This window comes from Acinonyx jubatus, chromosome A1 (genome assembly GCF_027475565.1).
Source record: "Acinonyx jubatus isolate Ajub_Pintada_27869175 chromosome A1, VMU_Ajub_asm_v1.0, whole genome shotgun sequence".
Taxonomy (NCBI): Eukaryota; Metazoa; Chordata; class Mammalia; order Carnivora; family Felidae; genus Acinonyx; species Acinonyx jubatus.
Genome location: NC_069380.1, coordinates 115,097,698 through 115,112,792, shown reverse-complemented (window position 1 = coordinate 115,112,792; position 15,095 = coordinate 115,097,698). Strand labels below are relative to the sequence as shown.

Below are 15,095 nucleotides of genomic sequence, written 5' to 3'. Positions count from 1 at the left end.
AGTCTGCTTCGGATTCTCTCTCTCTTCTTCTCCCTCGGCTCCCCCCCACTCTCTCCCACTCCCTCTCTCAAAATAAATAAGTGTGAGATAGAGAGACAGAGCGTGTGCAGGAGACGGGCAGAGAGAGAGGGAGACACAGAATCTGAAGCAGGTTCCAGGCTCTGAGCTGTCAGCACAGAGCCCGACGCGGGGCTCAAACCCACGAACTGTGGGATCATGACCTGAGCTGAAGTCAGACACTTAACTGAGCCACCAAGGTGCCCCTCAGAATAAATGAATAAACTTTACCAAAAAATGTTCAATTTATTTTAGCTCTTGTCCTTGTCCTTATTTGATCAAATTGATGCTGTACTGTTCAGTCAATATGAAATGTACTAAAAAGCTGCTGTGATTTTTCTGAATCTTTAATATTATGCTTATTAGAGTATTCAGTAACGGAATCAAATTTCTATACTTTAAAACTTTTTTATTTTGAATTTTCTGGAGTTTAATAGCTTTAACATGGTTTAAAGTATATATGGCACTCTAACAAGTTTTTAGGCACTATTTTTTTATTTTTTAGGCACTATTTTTTTATTTATTAGGCACTATTTTATTTTTTTTTTATAAATTTCTTTTTTCAACATTTATTTATTTTTGGGACAGAGAGAGACAGAGCATGAACAGGGTAGGGGCAGAGAGAGAGGGAGACACAGAATCGGAAACAGGCTCCAGGCTCTGAGCCATCAGCCCAGAGCCCGATGCAGGGCTCGAACTCACGGACCGCGAGATCGTGACCTGGCTGAAGTCGGACACTTAACCGACTGCGCCACCCAGGCGCCCCTTTAGGCACTATTTTAAAAAATAACCTATACATTCCTCTAGATTAAATTCTTACATGTATTTAACATACACATATATTTATGCTAAATAAGTAACTAAAAAGAGTGTCACACAAAGTGAACATATCTCAAAAGCAATATAAAAAAAACAACATAGAAGATTTAAAAAAGTTAACTTCCTTCTTAAAACAATTTTAGCTGATAAAAAGCCTTTCTTTATAGTGGAATGGAGACTTGGTGCAGAAAATAATAAACAGGGTGTTCAATATAAACAACAGTAATAAAATAATAAATAAAATAAAATAATACAATAAAAAATAGCAACTTATGAGGCACCTGGGTGGCTCAGTTAGGTGTCAAACTCTCGATTTCAGCTCAGGTCATGATCTCACAGTTTGTATGATTGAGTCCCGCATCAGGCTCTGCACTCGCAGCTCTACCTCTCTCCCTGCCCCTCTCCTGCTCACATGCATGCATACCCTCTCTCTTTCTTTCTCTCAAAATAAATAAACATCTTTTTTTAAACAACAGCCACTCATAGGGGCACCTGGCTGAGTCAGTTGGTTAAGCATCTGACTTTGGCTTAGGTCATGATCTCACGGTCTGGTCCATTGAGTTCAAGTCCTGCACTGGGCTATCTGCTGTCAGTGCAGAACAGAACCTGCTTCAGATCCTGTCTCCCTCTCTCTCTGCCCCTCCTGCACACAAGCGCATGTGCAAGAGCGTTCTCTCTCTCAAAAATAAATAAACATTAAAAAACTAGCAACTTATAATAATTAAGTTATCCCTAGACTAAAATGAGTAACAAATCACATGCAGAATACCCTTAAATCAGTTCAGATCAAAGATTCATAACTTAAGGAACCAAATTTATCTCACACATTTATAATGTAATTGGAAATAGATAAGTTTTCATTGGTAAGTATCTGATTATCTAAGACCTTTAAAAATAGTGTTGAGCCCAGAAATCATTCTCTAAAAACTTTTAACCAAGAATTTTTTAAATATAAAACATGAACAATAAAAAACGTAACACATACTAAGAGTTCAAATCTCATAGAATGTTATATAATTTGGGGGCAATCTTGCACAGCTTTGTACAGAGATCTAGACTTTTAAAGAGATGAAAATAACAAAACAAGAAATAAATTACCTGCTGCTTCCAGCAATGCTTCTAATCGTGCCTGTGTCTCTGGATCCACAGTGCGTAAGTCTGCTCCTTCTGCAGTACTTGATAAGAATATCTCTGATGTTGTTTTAAGTACTGGGTTATCCAGATCTTCTTGGTCCAAAATAAACGATTCAACCTGTTTATGAGTTAAAAATGCAGTATCTATGAAACTAATCTCCATATTGTCAGAATAACTATAATTTAAAGTAATATGATTTGATTTAGAATTTAAGTATAAGCAGATAAATTACCGTAGAAACATGAGGCTGTGGGAAGGGTCTTTGAGGGAGCGTCCTGCCTATCTGCTTATCTTCAGACATGACTATAGTCTAATTCAGATACACCAGATTCAAGTTTCCTGAAGAGCATTTCATCTTCTGTGCCTAGCACAGAGCTTGGTTTCTTTTTGTTTAAAAAAAATTTTTTTTAATGTTTATTTTTGAGAGAGAGAGAGAGAGAGAGAGAGACAGCAAGTGAGCAGGGGAGGGGCAAATAGAGAGGGAGACACAGAATCCGAAGCAGGCTCTAGGCTCCGAGCTGCCAGCACAGAGCCCGACGCGGGGCTCAAACCCATAGAGCACAAGATCATGACCTGAGCCGAAGTCAGGCACTTAAACCGACTGAGCCACCCAGGCACCCCCGTTTTTTGTTTTTAAATGAAACAAGTACATGAACGTAGCCCCTGGGAAGATGAAAATTGGACTAGATAGTAAAAAAGACTAGATAGCATGGATAGGTCATTAAGGCACATTTTTTCCTCTCTTCTAATCAATTTATTAAATTCTGATTCTTAAAAGAAAATAGTATTTAAAACACTGCCAAATATCTACAGCCCTACAGACAAGAAAGTTAAATGAGGTTAGGAAACATACCTGTTTGTTCACTGCTGTATCCTCTGGCCTAAGAATGCATCATATAAAGTAGGTATTGAATACATAATCGTTGAAATGAATGAATGGTATAAGCAAAAGCAACTGATGAAAATAAACATGTAACCCTCTAATTTCAAAACAAGTTAATTCTAAATTAATTTTCTCAACAAGTAACATATGTACAATCTTTCTGGGAAGCAATTTGGAAATGTGTACCAAAATGCTTTAAAAGGCTCATGCCCTTTGATTCAGTAATTCCATTTTAAGGAATCTATCCTTTAAAAAGTATCTGAAAACCACAGGGCACCTGGCAGACTCAGTTGGAAGAGCATGTGGCTCTTGATCTGGGGGTCGTGAATTAGAGCCCCACATTGGGTGTAGAGATTACTTAAATAAGTAAAACTTAAAAAAAAAATGTTTTTTTAAGTATCTGAAAGCCAGACAAAAATATGCAGGGGTAGTCACTGCACATTAATTCAAATTCCAAAAATGAGAGGAAAAAAAACTACAACGGGGAATTTGGTAAATACATTTTGTACATTCACAGCATAGACTACCATGCAGTCATTAAAAACAATGTTTTTAAAGCATAATTTAGTTACATGAGAAAGCATTTATAAAGTTAAATGAAAATCACAAAATTCAAAACAGTACGATCTTTACTTTGCTAAAAATATACGTATATGATTGTAAACATGAACATGACTACTCATGTATATAATGAATATATACTTATATACCTAGATACACCTGCAATATGTAAATATGTATAACCAGGGAGGTTAACATATTTGTAGACAGATAGAAAAATAGGAACAGAAAGGTTAAGTACTTCTCCACGGTCACACAGCTAATAAATAACAAAGACAAGGACAGGTTTCAAACCCAAGCCACATAGCTACACAATCTGTGCTCTAAACTACTAGACAAGGCCACCATACAGGACCACAGTACTTGGACTACATTATTTGGCATATTTGGCTGTTGTCATCAGTTTCATAATGGACACCAAAAAACATCCTAAGAAAAACTGTAAAGTGAAAACGTTTTGGTTACATTTTATTACCTGGTGAAGTACTAAAATTTTACAAAATAAACTTCAGATCTAATAACATGGAGCCACATGACTATCCTGTAACACAGCTTCTTTAATATGTAATTACAGACAAAGATGCCATTCTAAATCCATGCCAAAAGATAAATGCAGCCTACCAGTTGTTAAATTATATTAAAAGATAACTGTGTGTACAACAAAAATCTTCTCACGGGCCCAAGAAATTATTAGGTATTACTAGGAACTTACCAGTGATGAGAACAGAAAAACCATCATTCCAAATTCTAGAATTTTTTATTACAAATCATACTGAGAAGTTAACGTTTCTATTTTATAGAAAGTATTGGTCTAATGTGGTATTACACATATTATGAAGACAAACAAGAGATTATAGGTACCATGGAACATTTTAAAAATCCAAGTTAAGGATTTTCTATTCTCTCCCATTCATTTCCCCAATGAGTAAACGGTATTTACTCAAGTCCTGTTTTATATGAAGCACCCTGACAGTACAAAAATATGGTAGAAGATAGAAGTTAAAGGCACCATGACTATCACAAAAGGCCCCAAAGAGAAACAAATGGTACAACTACATGCATTAAACAGTGAGAAATCACTTCCAGCCCCAGTAATCCAAGACTTTGCACAAGCAGCAGCATTTAACTTAGGCTTTGAAGGATGAATAGAATTTCACTAGGTAGTCAGACATGGGGGTAGAGGTAGAAGGGAATGAAATAAAAAATGGGCTTGAAGATGCATTTGGAAAGCAATGAGTGGTCCACACTAAAAAAAACACAGGGTCCTTCATATACTGCTCGTGGGAATCTAAATGACACGACCCCTGTGGGGAACAGTTTTGCAGCTTTCCAAAAATTAAACATAGAATAACCATATGACCCAGAAATTTCACTTCTATGTATATACCTAAGAGGATTTTATGTTTATTTATTTTTGAGAGAGAGAGAGAGAGAGAGAGAGAGAGAGAGAGAGAGACAGAGAGACAGAGGATGAGTGGGGGAGGGGCAGAGAGAAAGGGAGACACAGGATCTGAAGCAGGCTCCAGGCTCTGAGCTGTCAGCACAGAGCCTGACACATGGCTTGAACCCACGAACCACAAGATCACGTCCTGAGCCAAAGTTGGATGTTTAACCAACTAAGTCACCCAGGCACCCCTACCTAAGAGGATTTAAAACATACAAAAATATGTATACAGAAGGCCATACCTGTATTATGCACAATAGACAAAAATTAGGAAAAAAAAGTCTATCAACTGGTAAATGGATAAACAAAATGTGGTATATCCATATAATGTAATATTATTCGGCCATTAAAAGGAGTAAGTAATGAGGGAAGCCTGGGTCGCTCAGTTGGTTGAGTATCCGACTTCAGTTAAGGTCAAGAGCTCACAGTCTGTGGGTTCCAGCCCCACGTCACGCTCTGTGCTGACAGCTTGGAGGCTGGAGCCTGGTTCAGATTCTGTGTCTCCTTCTCTCTCTGCCCTTCCCCTGCTCATGCTCTGTCTCTCTCTGTCTCAAAAATAAATAAAAACATTAAAAAAAATAAAAACACAGGAGTAAGTAATGACACATGCTATAGAATGCAAGGCGAACCTTGCAAATACTATGCTTAATGAAAGAAGAAACAAGAAGTCACATATTGTATGGTTCCACCTATATGCAATGGCCAACAGAAACAGATTTATAGAGATAGAAAGTAATTTAGTGGTTAACTGAAGAGTCAGTCAGAGAGGGAGGAATGAGAGTGAGTACTAATAGGTCTCAAGTTCCTTTCTGGAATAATGAAAATGTCTGGTATTAGATACGGGTGAAGGTTGCTGTACAACGTTGTAAATATACTAAAAAACTACTGAATTGTACACTTTAAAATGCGAAATTTTATGGTAAGGTAAACTTTAGATCAATTTTTTAAAAAACTATAAAGTACCTAAAGTACAACTACAGCTTTAGGCTACACAGAACAACCGGGGAGAGATTTGAATAACAACATGCAAAAGTTGATTTGCTCATGGTCTATCTGGTCACCACCAGGAGAAGGAGAGAACATCAGTAGCAATGTCATCCTGGATGTCAGTAATGTTAGTATCATATACACAAGACAGCACATACCTAAGTGCTTGGGAAGAATCAAGTTTGGAAGAAAAACACAAAATAGAGATGTGTCCCATGCCTTCAAAAGGCTTACAACCTCTCTCCAAAAATTAAAATTCATAAAACAACTTACTCAGTTTAATTCTCCTACATCTTAAAATGCATGTAAATTCAAGTTTCAATCAGGCAACATGACATAATGGAAAGAATATTGTACTAGAGATCAGGAGACTTAGGGTGAAGTATCAGTTTCATCAGGCACTATGTGTGATGTTAAGCTGTCACTTTCTGCGTTTCTGACGTTCCATTTCTTCCTCAATCAACAAAGGTAATACCTGCCCTACCTATCTTACAATGCTACTGAAATGATGAAATAAGGTAAAATAACTTGAAAATAATAAAACACTATATAAATGTAATTTTTAAAATTTTATGTAATTATAACTCTTTTGTCCTGGTCACTCACCAGTGTCTATATTCTATGCCTTTTCAAACTGGAAGAGTGATATTCATGAAGAATCTCACATGATACATTTTCATCAGCACTCACTTGAATTCCTTTTTTTCATTTTATTAACTTTTTCAGTTTCATTAAGATATAATTAACATACAAGACTTTATGAGCTTAAGGTGTCCAACGTAATGATTTCATGTACGTACATACTAAATGATTACCACAGCAAGCTCCATGACTTCGCATAGCTATAATTTTTCCTGCGATGATCACTTGAATTTTCAAGTGTAGTTTTAGGCATTTTATATTTAAATGCTGGCCCAAAAGATCAAATTCTAAATATCTACAACACTTGTGAGAAAAGTGTTAAGTTTCTCAGAATGAGTTAATAATTATACATAACTATATACACAAATGATCTGAATACATTTATGTCAATCAGAGGTACCAAAATGCACTCAACTCTAATATATCCTTTGTCTTGTCTTCTCCAAAATTTTATTTATTTTTTTGTTAAAAAAATTTTTTTTAATGTTTATTTACTTTTGAGAGAGACAGAATGTGAGTGGGTTGGGGCAGAGAGAGAGGGAGACACTGATCTGAAGCAGGCTCCAGGCTCTGAGCTGTCAGCACAGAGCCCAACGTGGGGCTCGAACTCACAAGCTGTGAGATCATGACCTGAGCTGAAGTCGGCCACTCAACCGACTGAGCCAGCCAGGCACCCCCTTCTTCAAAACTTTAAAAGCCTGTCTCAATGTGCACTCAATAAAAGTAAAAAAATATCCAGTTATGTCTATTACTTTGGGAATATTTCGTGGCTTGCTTTTGGCAGTTCATAAATATCTCACCTGATAAACCTGTTGAAATACATACACTTATAATTCAGATTGCAATAGCATTATCTCAAAATATATCTGGTCAGCCAACATGAAAACCATCTATAGCTCTATGGAAATACTAAATTAGACAAATTCTGTATATTTAACATAAAAGGCTTGGTGAGATAGTCCCCAAAAACAAGTCTATAAAATGGATAAGTCCAAACTAATGTTAGATCTAGTTAAATTAGTCTTTATCATGTATAAATACAGAAGGCTCAAGGATCACAGAAATGTCTCTACTGCCCAGTGACAGTCACATAGCTCATCTCTATCCAGCAACTACACTGAGCAACAAAACATGAAACTTCTACTTATAATGGTACTGTTTTTGCCAATGACAATAAAGCTTATTTCAAGCCTTTTTAAAATTAATTTTTAATGATTATTTATTTTTGAGAGAGAGAGAGGCAGAATGCAAGTGGAGGAAGGGCAGAGAGAGAGGGAGACAGAATCTGAAGCAGTCTCCAGGGTCTGAGCTGTCCGCCCAGAGCCTGACACAGGGCTTGAACTCACAAACGGTGAAATCATGAACAGAGCCAAAGTCGGATGTTCAACCAACCGAGCTACCCAGGCACCCACAAAGTTTATTTCAAGTCTTAAAGATTGCAAACTTTTTTTTTCTATCTTTGATTAGGTACAAAAATAAACGGTTGAAGTAAAAAGATGAGAGGAATTCTGGTTCACAAAAACTGTTGTTTTTTTATAAGTAATCTTTTATAAATGCTAAAGGCAAAAATACTTTAAGTCTTCCTTCCCAAAAGTTTTTTCTCTCCCTCCCTTCTTTTTAAAAAACGTAACTGTAGTCTCTTCAACTAGAATTTATGCAAAGGAGGGCAAGAAGGAAAACAGAAACAAGCATTTTCTCCTATGTTTTACCTCATTTGACATTTCAGAAATGAACAACCGGACAGCAACAGTTACCAGGAAAATTAACCACAGACTCAACTATTATATTACCACCTGAAAAAAATGATGTCAGTTACATCACCAAAATCTAGTTAGAAAAACCATTAACCCAGCTATGCTTTGGCCAAAACTCAATTCCACAAAAAATAAATAGGGGCGCCTCAGTGGCTCGGTCAGCTAAGTGTCCAACTTCAGCTCAGGTCGTGATCTTGCGGTCTGTGAATTCAAGCCCTACCTTGGGCTCTGTGCTGACAGCTCAGAGCCTGGAGCCTGCTTCAGATTCTGTGTCTCCCTCTCTCTCTATCCCTCCCCTGCTCACACTCTGTCTCTCTCTCTCTTGCTCTCTCTCTCTCAAAAATAAACATAAAAAAATAATAAATAAGATTTAAAAAGTTAACAAGTTTAAGTAAGCAGTGTTATAATTAAAACTTTTATGATATTAGTGTTTTAAAAAAGACTTATAAAAGCAAAATAATAAAACCTCACCTATATATTCGTCAAGAACCAACTGCTACTTTCTCTAAGGTATATTTCTGGAAAGAGCAACTGCTAGTTAAGAGGTAAAAAGTTAGTGAAAAATGAAACATTCGATCATAAAAAATGCACATATATATGTTTGTTTATATATTCTCCAGTCACGTGGTTATACCAAATAAAGACTATGAAGCTCTCAAATATAAGTTGAAAACACATTGTTTTGCATAGAACACCTGTTAATGTAACAATAAATTATGAAGCTTTTCTCTTAAACATGTTAAATAAATTTGTATTTTGAGTTAGAGACTACAATATTAGTAGCCACAAATTTTGTTCCTGCTAACTTTAAGAGTAATCATCACTCCCATGAATTCCAACTGGAGCTATGAGAAAGCTCAAGGGAAGGCTAAATTTTTTATACTACTTTTCCTCACAAACTTTCAAAAATAGAGCTCCCTTAAGAGGTTCAGATTTGATCATTTAAAATGTAAAGCTAAGGGACACCTGGGTAGCTCCGTCAGTTAAGTGTCTGGCTTTGGCTCAGGTCATGATCTCACAGTTGGTGGGTTCAAGCCCCGCATTGGGCTGCACACTGGCAGTGTGGAGCCTACTTGGGATTCTTGCTCTCTCCTTTTTCTCTACCCCTCCGCTGCTTGCGCTTTCTCCCTCAAAACAAACAAATAAATAAATAAACTTTTTAAAATAAATAAATAAATAAATAAATAAAATGGAAAGCTAAATAAAACATTTTAAACCTCTGAAAATTTTTTAAAAATGTATTTGCTATTTCTCTTCACTTTTGTATAATTTATATTTGGATAGACCAATATGTCTTACTTTTCCCCACTCAAAGTAAGCCTTCTACTTGAAGCCAGAATCAGCATTTACACCAATTTTAGAATGTAGGTGGCTTACTATTGATTTCTACTTGGAAGGGCAAAAAAGGATGGATCAGTGTTCCAAGAGATAATTACTGAAGGACATAGCAATTCCTTTTTGCAAAAAACACAGTATTCAAAAGTTTCAACCACAAATATGCCCCAAGATGTATAAGGGAGAAAGTAATACAGTTGCAATTTAGGACCAAATAATGATAAATGTAGGAATGAGTTTTGCTGATACTGTAAGGCCCAATAAAATCAGCAAAAACATCTTGGAATACTGGAACAAAAAAGGCTGTATTCTTTAACATATATGCTTTTCAAGTTTCTTTCTACAAGAAACACTGTATTGCCGATTTCAGACCCACATCTTTTTCTCAAAAAAAGGCAATGGGAGGGCACTTAGGTGACTCAGTCAGTTAAGTGCCCACTCTTGGTTTCAGCTCAGGTCATGATCTCATGGTTCATGAGTTCAAGCCCCGCATCGGACTCCGCAATGACTATGGAGCCTGCTTAGGATTCTCTGTCTCCCTCTCTCTCTGCCCCTCCCCTGCTTGCTCTCTATTTTTCTCTCTCAAAATAAATAAATAAACATTAAAAAAAAAAAGGCAACAGTATCTTCGGATTTCTGAAGTTGATTAGTTTCACACAGCACAAGAGAGAACCATTGTGCTTTTCCTAATTCTAAGCTAAAGCTGAAGAAAATTAACTTCACTTTGTTCAGTTACAAAAACTTAACTTCTAAACTACACTTTTAATACAGAATCTACTTTTTTTTTAGGTTTCTAATGAAAGATGGCAGAAAGGAAGGTCTTAAAAATAATAGCTACTTGAGGGGGCTGGCTGGCTCAGCTGATAGAGCATGTGACTCTTAATCTCAGGGTAGTGAGTTCAAGCCCCACATTGGGCATGGAGTCTACTTTAAAATTAATAATAATAATAATAATAAATCTGCTATTTAAAAAAAATAGGGGCGCCTGGATGCCTTAATCAGTTAAGCATCTGACTCTTGATTTTGGCTCAGGTCATGATCTCATGGTTGTTGAGACTGAGCCCAACATCAGCTTAGCACTGGGCATGGAGCTTGCTCTCTCTCTGCCCCTCCCCTGCTTGCATGCACCTCTCACTCATTCTCTCAAAAAAATAAAACAAAAGCTCCCATGAATCAAGTGCTTTTAAAAAAATAGGCTACCATTAATAAAATGCCTCATATCTATCAGCATTTTCCATATGTTATTCCATTCAATCATCTTACCTACTCGATGAAGTAGACTAACTGATCGTCATTTTAAGGAACTGAAACTCAGAAAAATTAAGGGACTAGCCCAAGATCACATAACCATACAGGTATCTGAAGCCATGTATTTTGGACCCCAAAACTCATACCCTTTTTTACTACACCAAACTGTATTAAGCGAATCTTCTAAACAATGGAGTATAATGGGGTGCCTGGGTGGCTTAGTTGGTTGAGCATTTGACTTCAGCTCAGGTCATGATCTCATGGTTGGTGGGTTCGAGCCCTGCATCAGGCTTTGTGTTGACAGAGAGGAGCCTGCTTTGAATTCTCTGTCTCCCTTTCTCTCTCTACCCCCTCTTGCTCATTCTCTCTTGAAAATAAATAAACATTTAAAAAATTATAATAAACAAACAATGGAGTATAACTAAAACAAATACTAACCAGTTAAGTAAATAAAAAAAAAAAAAACTACAAGCATGGTAATACCTCAATTTAGCAATAACAGTAATGTCAGGAAAAAACTTGTCTAAATAAAATAAATGTAATCAAGATTATCAAACCCACTAACACTTCTCTGCCAGAGTCTTAAGACAAATTATGCTTTCATTTAGTAATTTGTGACACCCAAAACTGCATTATTTCTAATGCATACATACAACACGTATACAACAAAATGTTGTGCCACAACAGGTTTTTTAAAAAGAAGACTGCTCACAAAGTCATTAGAAAAGTCACAAGGAATGAAGTATATGGCAGTTAAAGCCAAGAAAATCTTACTGTTGCAAGGAAAAACTTCCTGTTTTCCCCACAGTTAGACGAAGTCCTGGCTTCTACTCATTATCCCAATAGAAAATAAGCATTCAATGCTTGAAAGAAATAATTGATTTTAATAAATTAAAAGGAGCCTCAAACACCCATAAACCTCCAATTAATACTAGTAAGGGGAAGAAAGAATAATGACTAAGAGTAAGGACTCTTAGAATACCACTTCATCTCTCATAGTGTGATCTTAGCAAACTTGTTCTCCTTCTCTTAAACTCATTTTCCTCAACTATAAAATAAGGAGAGCAGTAACTACATCACAGGGTTATTGATGAGTAAGCAAGATACTGTATCTAAAATTTCACAACAGGGCTTAACACATGGTAATTGCTCAACAAATATTAGTCGCTATTATTCTTATTACTATTACCACTACTACTATCATTAAGGTCAGTTTCCTTCCTATACTCATACTCTCTACTCCACAAAAATAATATAGAATCCATTATATTCATCTTAGGCTAACAAGTAACCTGAGCATATTAAGCACTACAGACACATTCATTCAACATTTATCAGGCATCTACTATGTGCCAAACATTCTACTGTATACTGGCAGCACAAAAACAAATAAGACAAAAACAAATAAGACATGATTCTTGCTCATTAAGACAATCAAGTAAATGCAATAAAGTATTATGTATGCTGTAATAGTTATATACGGACAACATGGGAACACAGAAGAAGGAATGGTCAATTCCACCTAGGGTAGTAATGAAGGAAAGGAGTTAGAGATGACAACTCTGGAACAAGAAGGTATCCAACAGGATGGGGAAGAGGGACATCAATGACAGCAGCATCAGTGTATAGCAGTAGTTACAAACATGGGCTTTAAGTTCCAAGATAGTTGAATTCAAATCCCGGCTCCATCATCAACTAGATATATGACTTTTGTGTATGTTACACAATGTCTCTAAGCTTCAGTTTCCTCATCTGTAAACTGTAAATATCTATAAATATTGCTATCTTCAAATGGTACTGGTTAAGTTTATTTGATAATATATAGGTTAAGTACTTAACCCAGTGGACAATAAGCACTCAGCATATAGTAGCTATTGTTATAATTCTAGAAGCCAAAGCAGTAGAAGCAAATTAAAGCAAGGCCTATAATAGCTTGATATGTTCAGAGAACTACAACAATTTGGTATGGATAGAATACAAAAAGCAAATAAAGTAGGGCACAAAAAGGATAGAGTTGGGGTGGGCTTAGTTGGTAAAGCATCCAACTCTTGACTTCGGCTCTGGTCATGATCCCAGAGTCCTGAGATCGAGCCCCATGTTCGGCTCCACACTGGGCCTGGAGCCTGCTTAAGATTTTCTCTCTCTCCCACTACCACTCGTGCTTGCTCTCTTTCTCTTTCACTCTAAAAAAAAAAGGACAGAGTTGAAAAACTAGACAGAAGCCAAATCCTAAATAACACTGTATGCCACATCAAAGAATTTGATTTATCCTTTCTCTGAGAAATGAGAAGGCTTTTTGTCAAGAGCCACATGACTGAACTGCCATTACAGAATTTACTCTGATAGCAGGGTAGAGGAAGAATTAGAGAGGTATACTCTTGGAGGTAGACAGAGTCAGGGATTACTGAAATAACTGCCAGTGAAAGATGATGTTTTTATTTATGGCAGAGCATTAAGGATTCAGAAATAGGGACAAATAAACAAGATGTTAGGAAAGAACCTTCAGGACTCAGTGTCTGCTTAAATGTGTATAATGAGAAGAAAGAGCAGATGTGAGCTCTGAGGTTTGACTACAGTAACTAACTTTAGGGCAATGTAATTTACAAAGGGGCAGGGGGAGATAGGGGTGGAGGGGGAAATGATAGGTTCAGAATTAAAATTGGTGACCCTGAGATGTTTATGGAGCATACGTATAGTAGGCAGTTAGAAGGCATCTTGGCAGACTGCTAAAAGAAGTAAGAGATAGATGCCACATGGATAACTAAGAGAAGAAAGTTTCTGAGAAAACAACCTGCAAATGCCAAATGCTCTGAAGCAGGACATGCTTAGAGAGTTTATAGAACATAATGAAGCAGTTGTGGTTTTGCTTAAATATGAGCACAAAATAATCTTATGCTGATGGACTTTGTATCCTTTCATTTTTTAATCATTGCCCCTTTAAACTTGCCACTTGAAACTCATCAAACTCCTGAAATAAGACATCCAAACATCAACCTTCATAATGATCCTCCAACTTACAGAGGATAGTGTCCCATACATTTGTGTTTAAGATCCTGGACTGTCACAAAACCATGAAAATATTAAAAGAGTTAATGTAATTAAAGTACACAATGCCTTGACACACTTAAATATAATTTGTTAATATGTGAAAGGATTTTGGAAGGTCAAATATAATTTGAATAAATAATTTACCTTGTTTTAATAAGTTCCCTGAAATGTTCATGCTTGTGAAAATGCTGATGTTGTTAAGGGCAGAGACCAAAGTTTTTCATCTTTGTAATTCCAAACCCCAGCACAAAGCTTAACAAATAGTAGCCTCTATATAAATTATTGTTAAATGAACAACTCTACAATACTAACCAGAATTAAACAGACTGCCAAGGACTCTAACTTCTAAAAGACATAATTTTATTATGCATGATGTGAGTTCAAGAAGAGGTCCTACCCTAAACTAAACTCTGACTTTCTTTTCTAGAGAATGAGTCAACGATTGTTACAGATTAGCAACAAGGGAATAATACACAATGGTGCACTTGGGTGGCTCAGTCAGTTATGTATCCAACTCATCATCTCAGCTCAGGTCTTGATCTCAGGGTACTGAGTTCAAGCCCCACGGTGAGCTCCATGCTAGGTGTGAAACATACTTACAAAAAGGGCAGGGGGCAGGGGAGATAATACACAACAGAAAGTACCTTTAAAACTCTACCATCACATTATTCTAAATAATAGGAGGATAAGAGGTCAAATCCATGCACCTGAGTTAACTATAGCCTTAAATAATGCCCTCTTCAAACTAAAAGAAAATAAACTTTTCTTTATCAAATCCTTAGTAAAATAGGTACTAAAATGTAGTACAAACTCTCCCTGTTCATAGAGTCAAAATAACTAATAATTTAATATAATTGCAGCCATTTGAGCAGTGACATCTAAGATTTGTTTTTGCAATTTAATCACATAGGTGATAACGCTGGCTTAGGTGTCAAGCAAATTGTATGTTACTTAAATATTGGAATCACACCTCTTAAGTAGTTGTTAGAAGATACCAGATGCAAAAACTCTAATTACTATGGTTTATATTTTATTCCACTTATTCATTTATCTCTATTATCCTGAAAAAAGAAATTCTGTCCGTCCATATTTTTCACACAGACTATAGTCTATTTCAGGGGCATTCACATTACAACTACTGAAACCAACCATCTCCTCCCACTTCAGTTTTCGTCCTCTCAA

The 15,095-nt window shown here is 36.3% G+C and overlaps 1 protein-coding gene across 5 annotated transcripts in view; it reads right to left on the bottom strand.

Moving 5' to 3' along the window:
• Window positions 1–15,095, bottom strand: part of ANKHD1 (ankyrin repeat and KH domain containing 1) — a 131,134-nt gene that overhangs the window by 101,591 nt on the left and 14,448 nt on the right. For all 5 annotated transcript variants that reach the window (XM_053221918.1, XM_027076536.2, XM_027076537.2 and 2 more), the window contains exon 2: window positions 1,975–2,128. In XM_053221918.1, coding sequence (XP_053077893.1) covers window positions 1,975–2,128 — 154 coding nt within the window. The remainder of the gene's footprint in view (window positions 1–1,974; window positions 2,129–15,095) is intronic.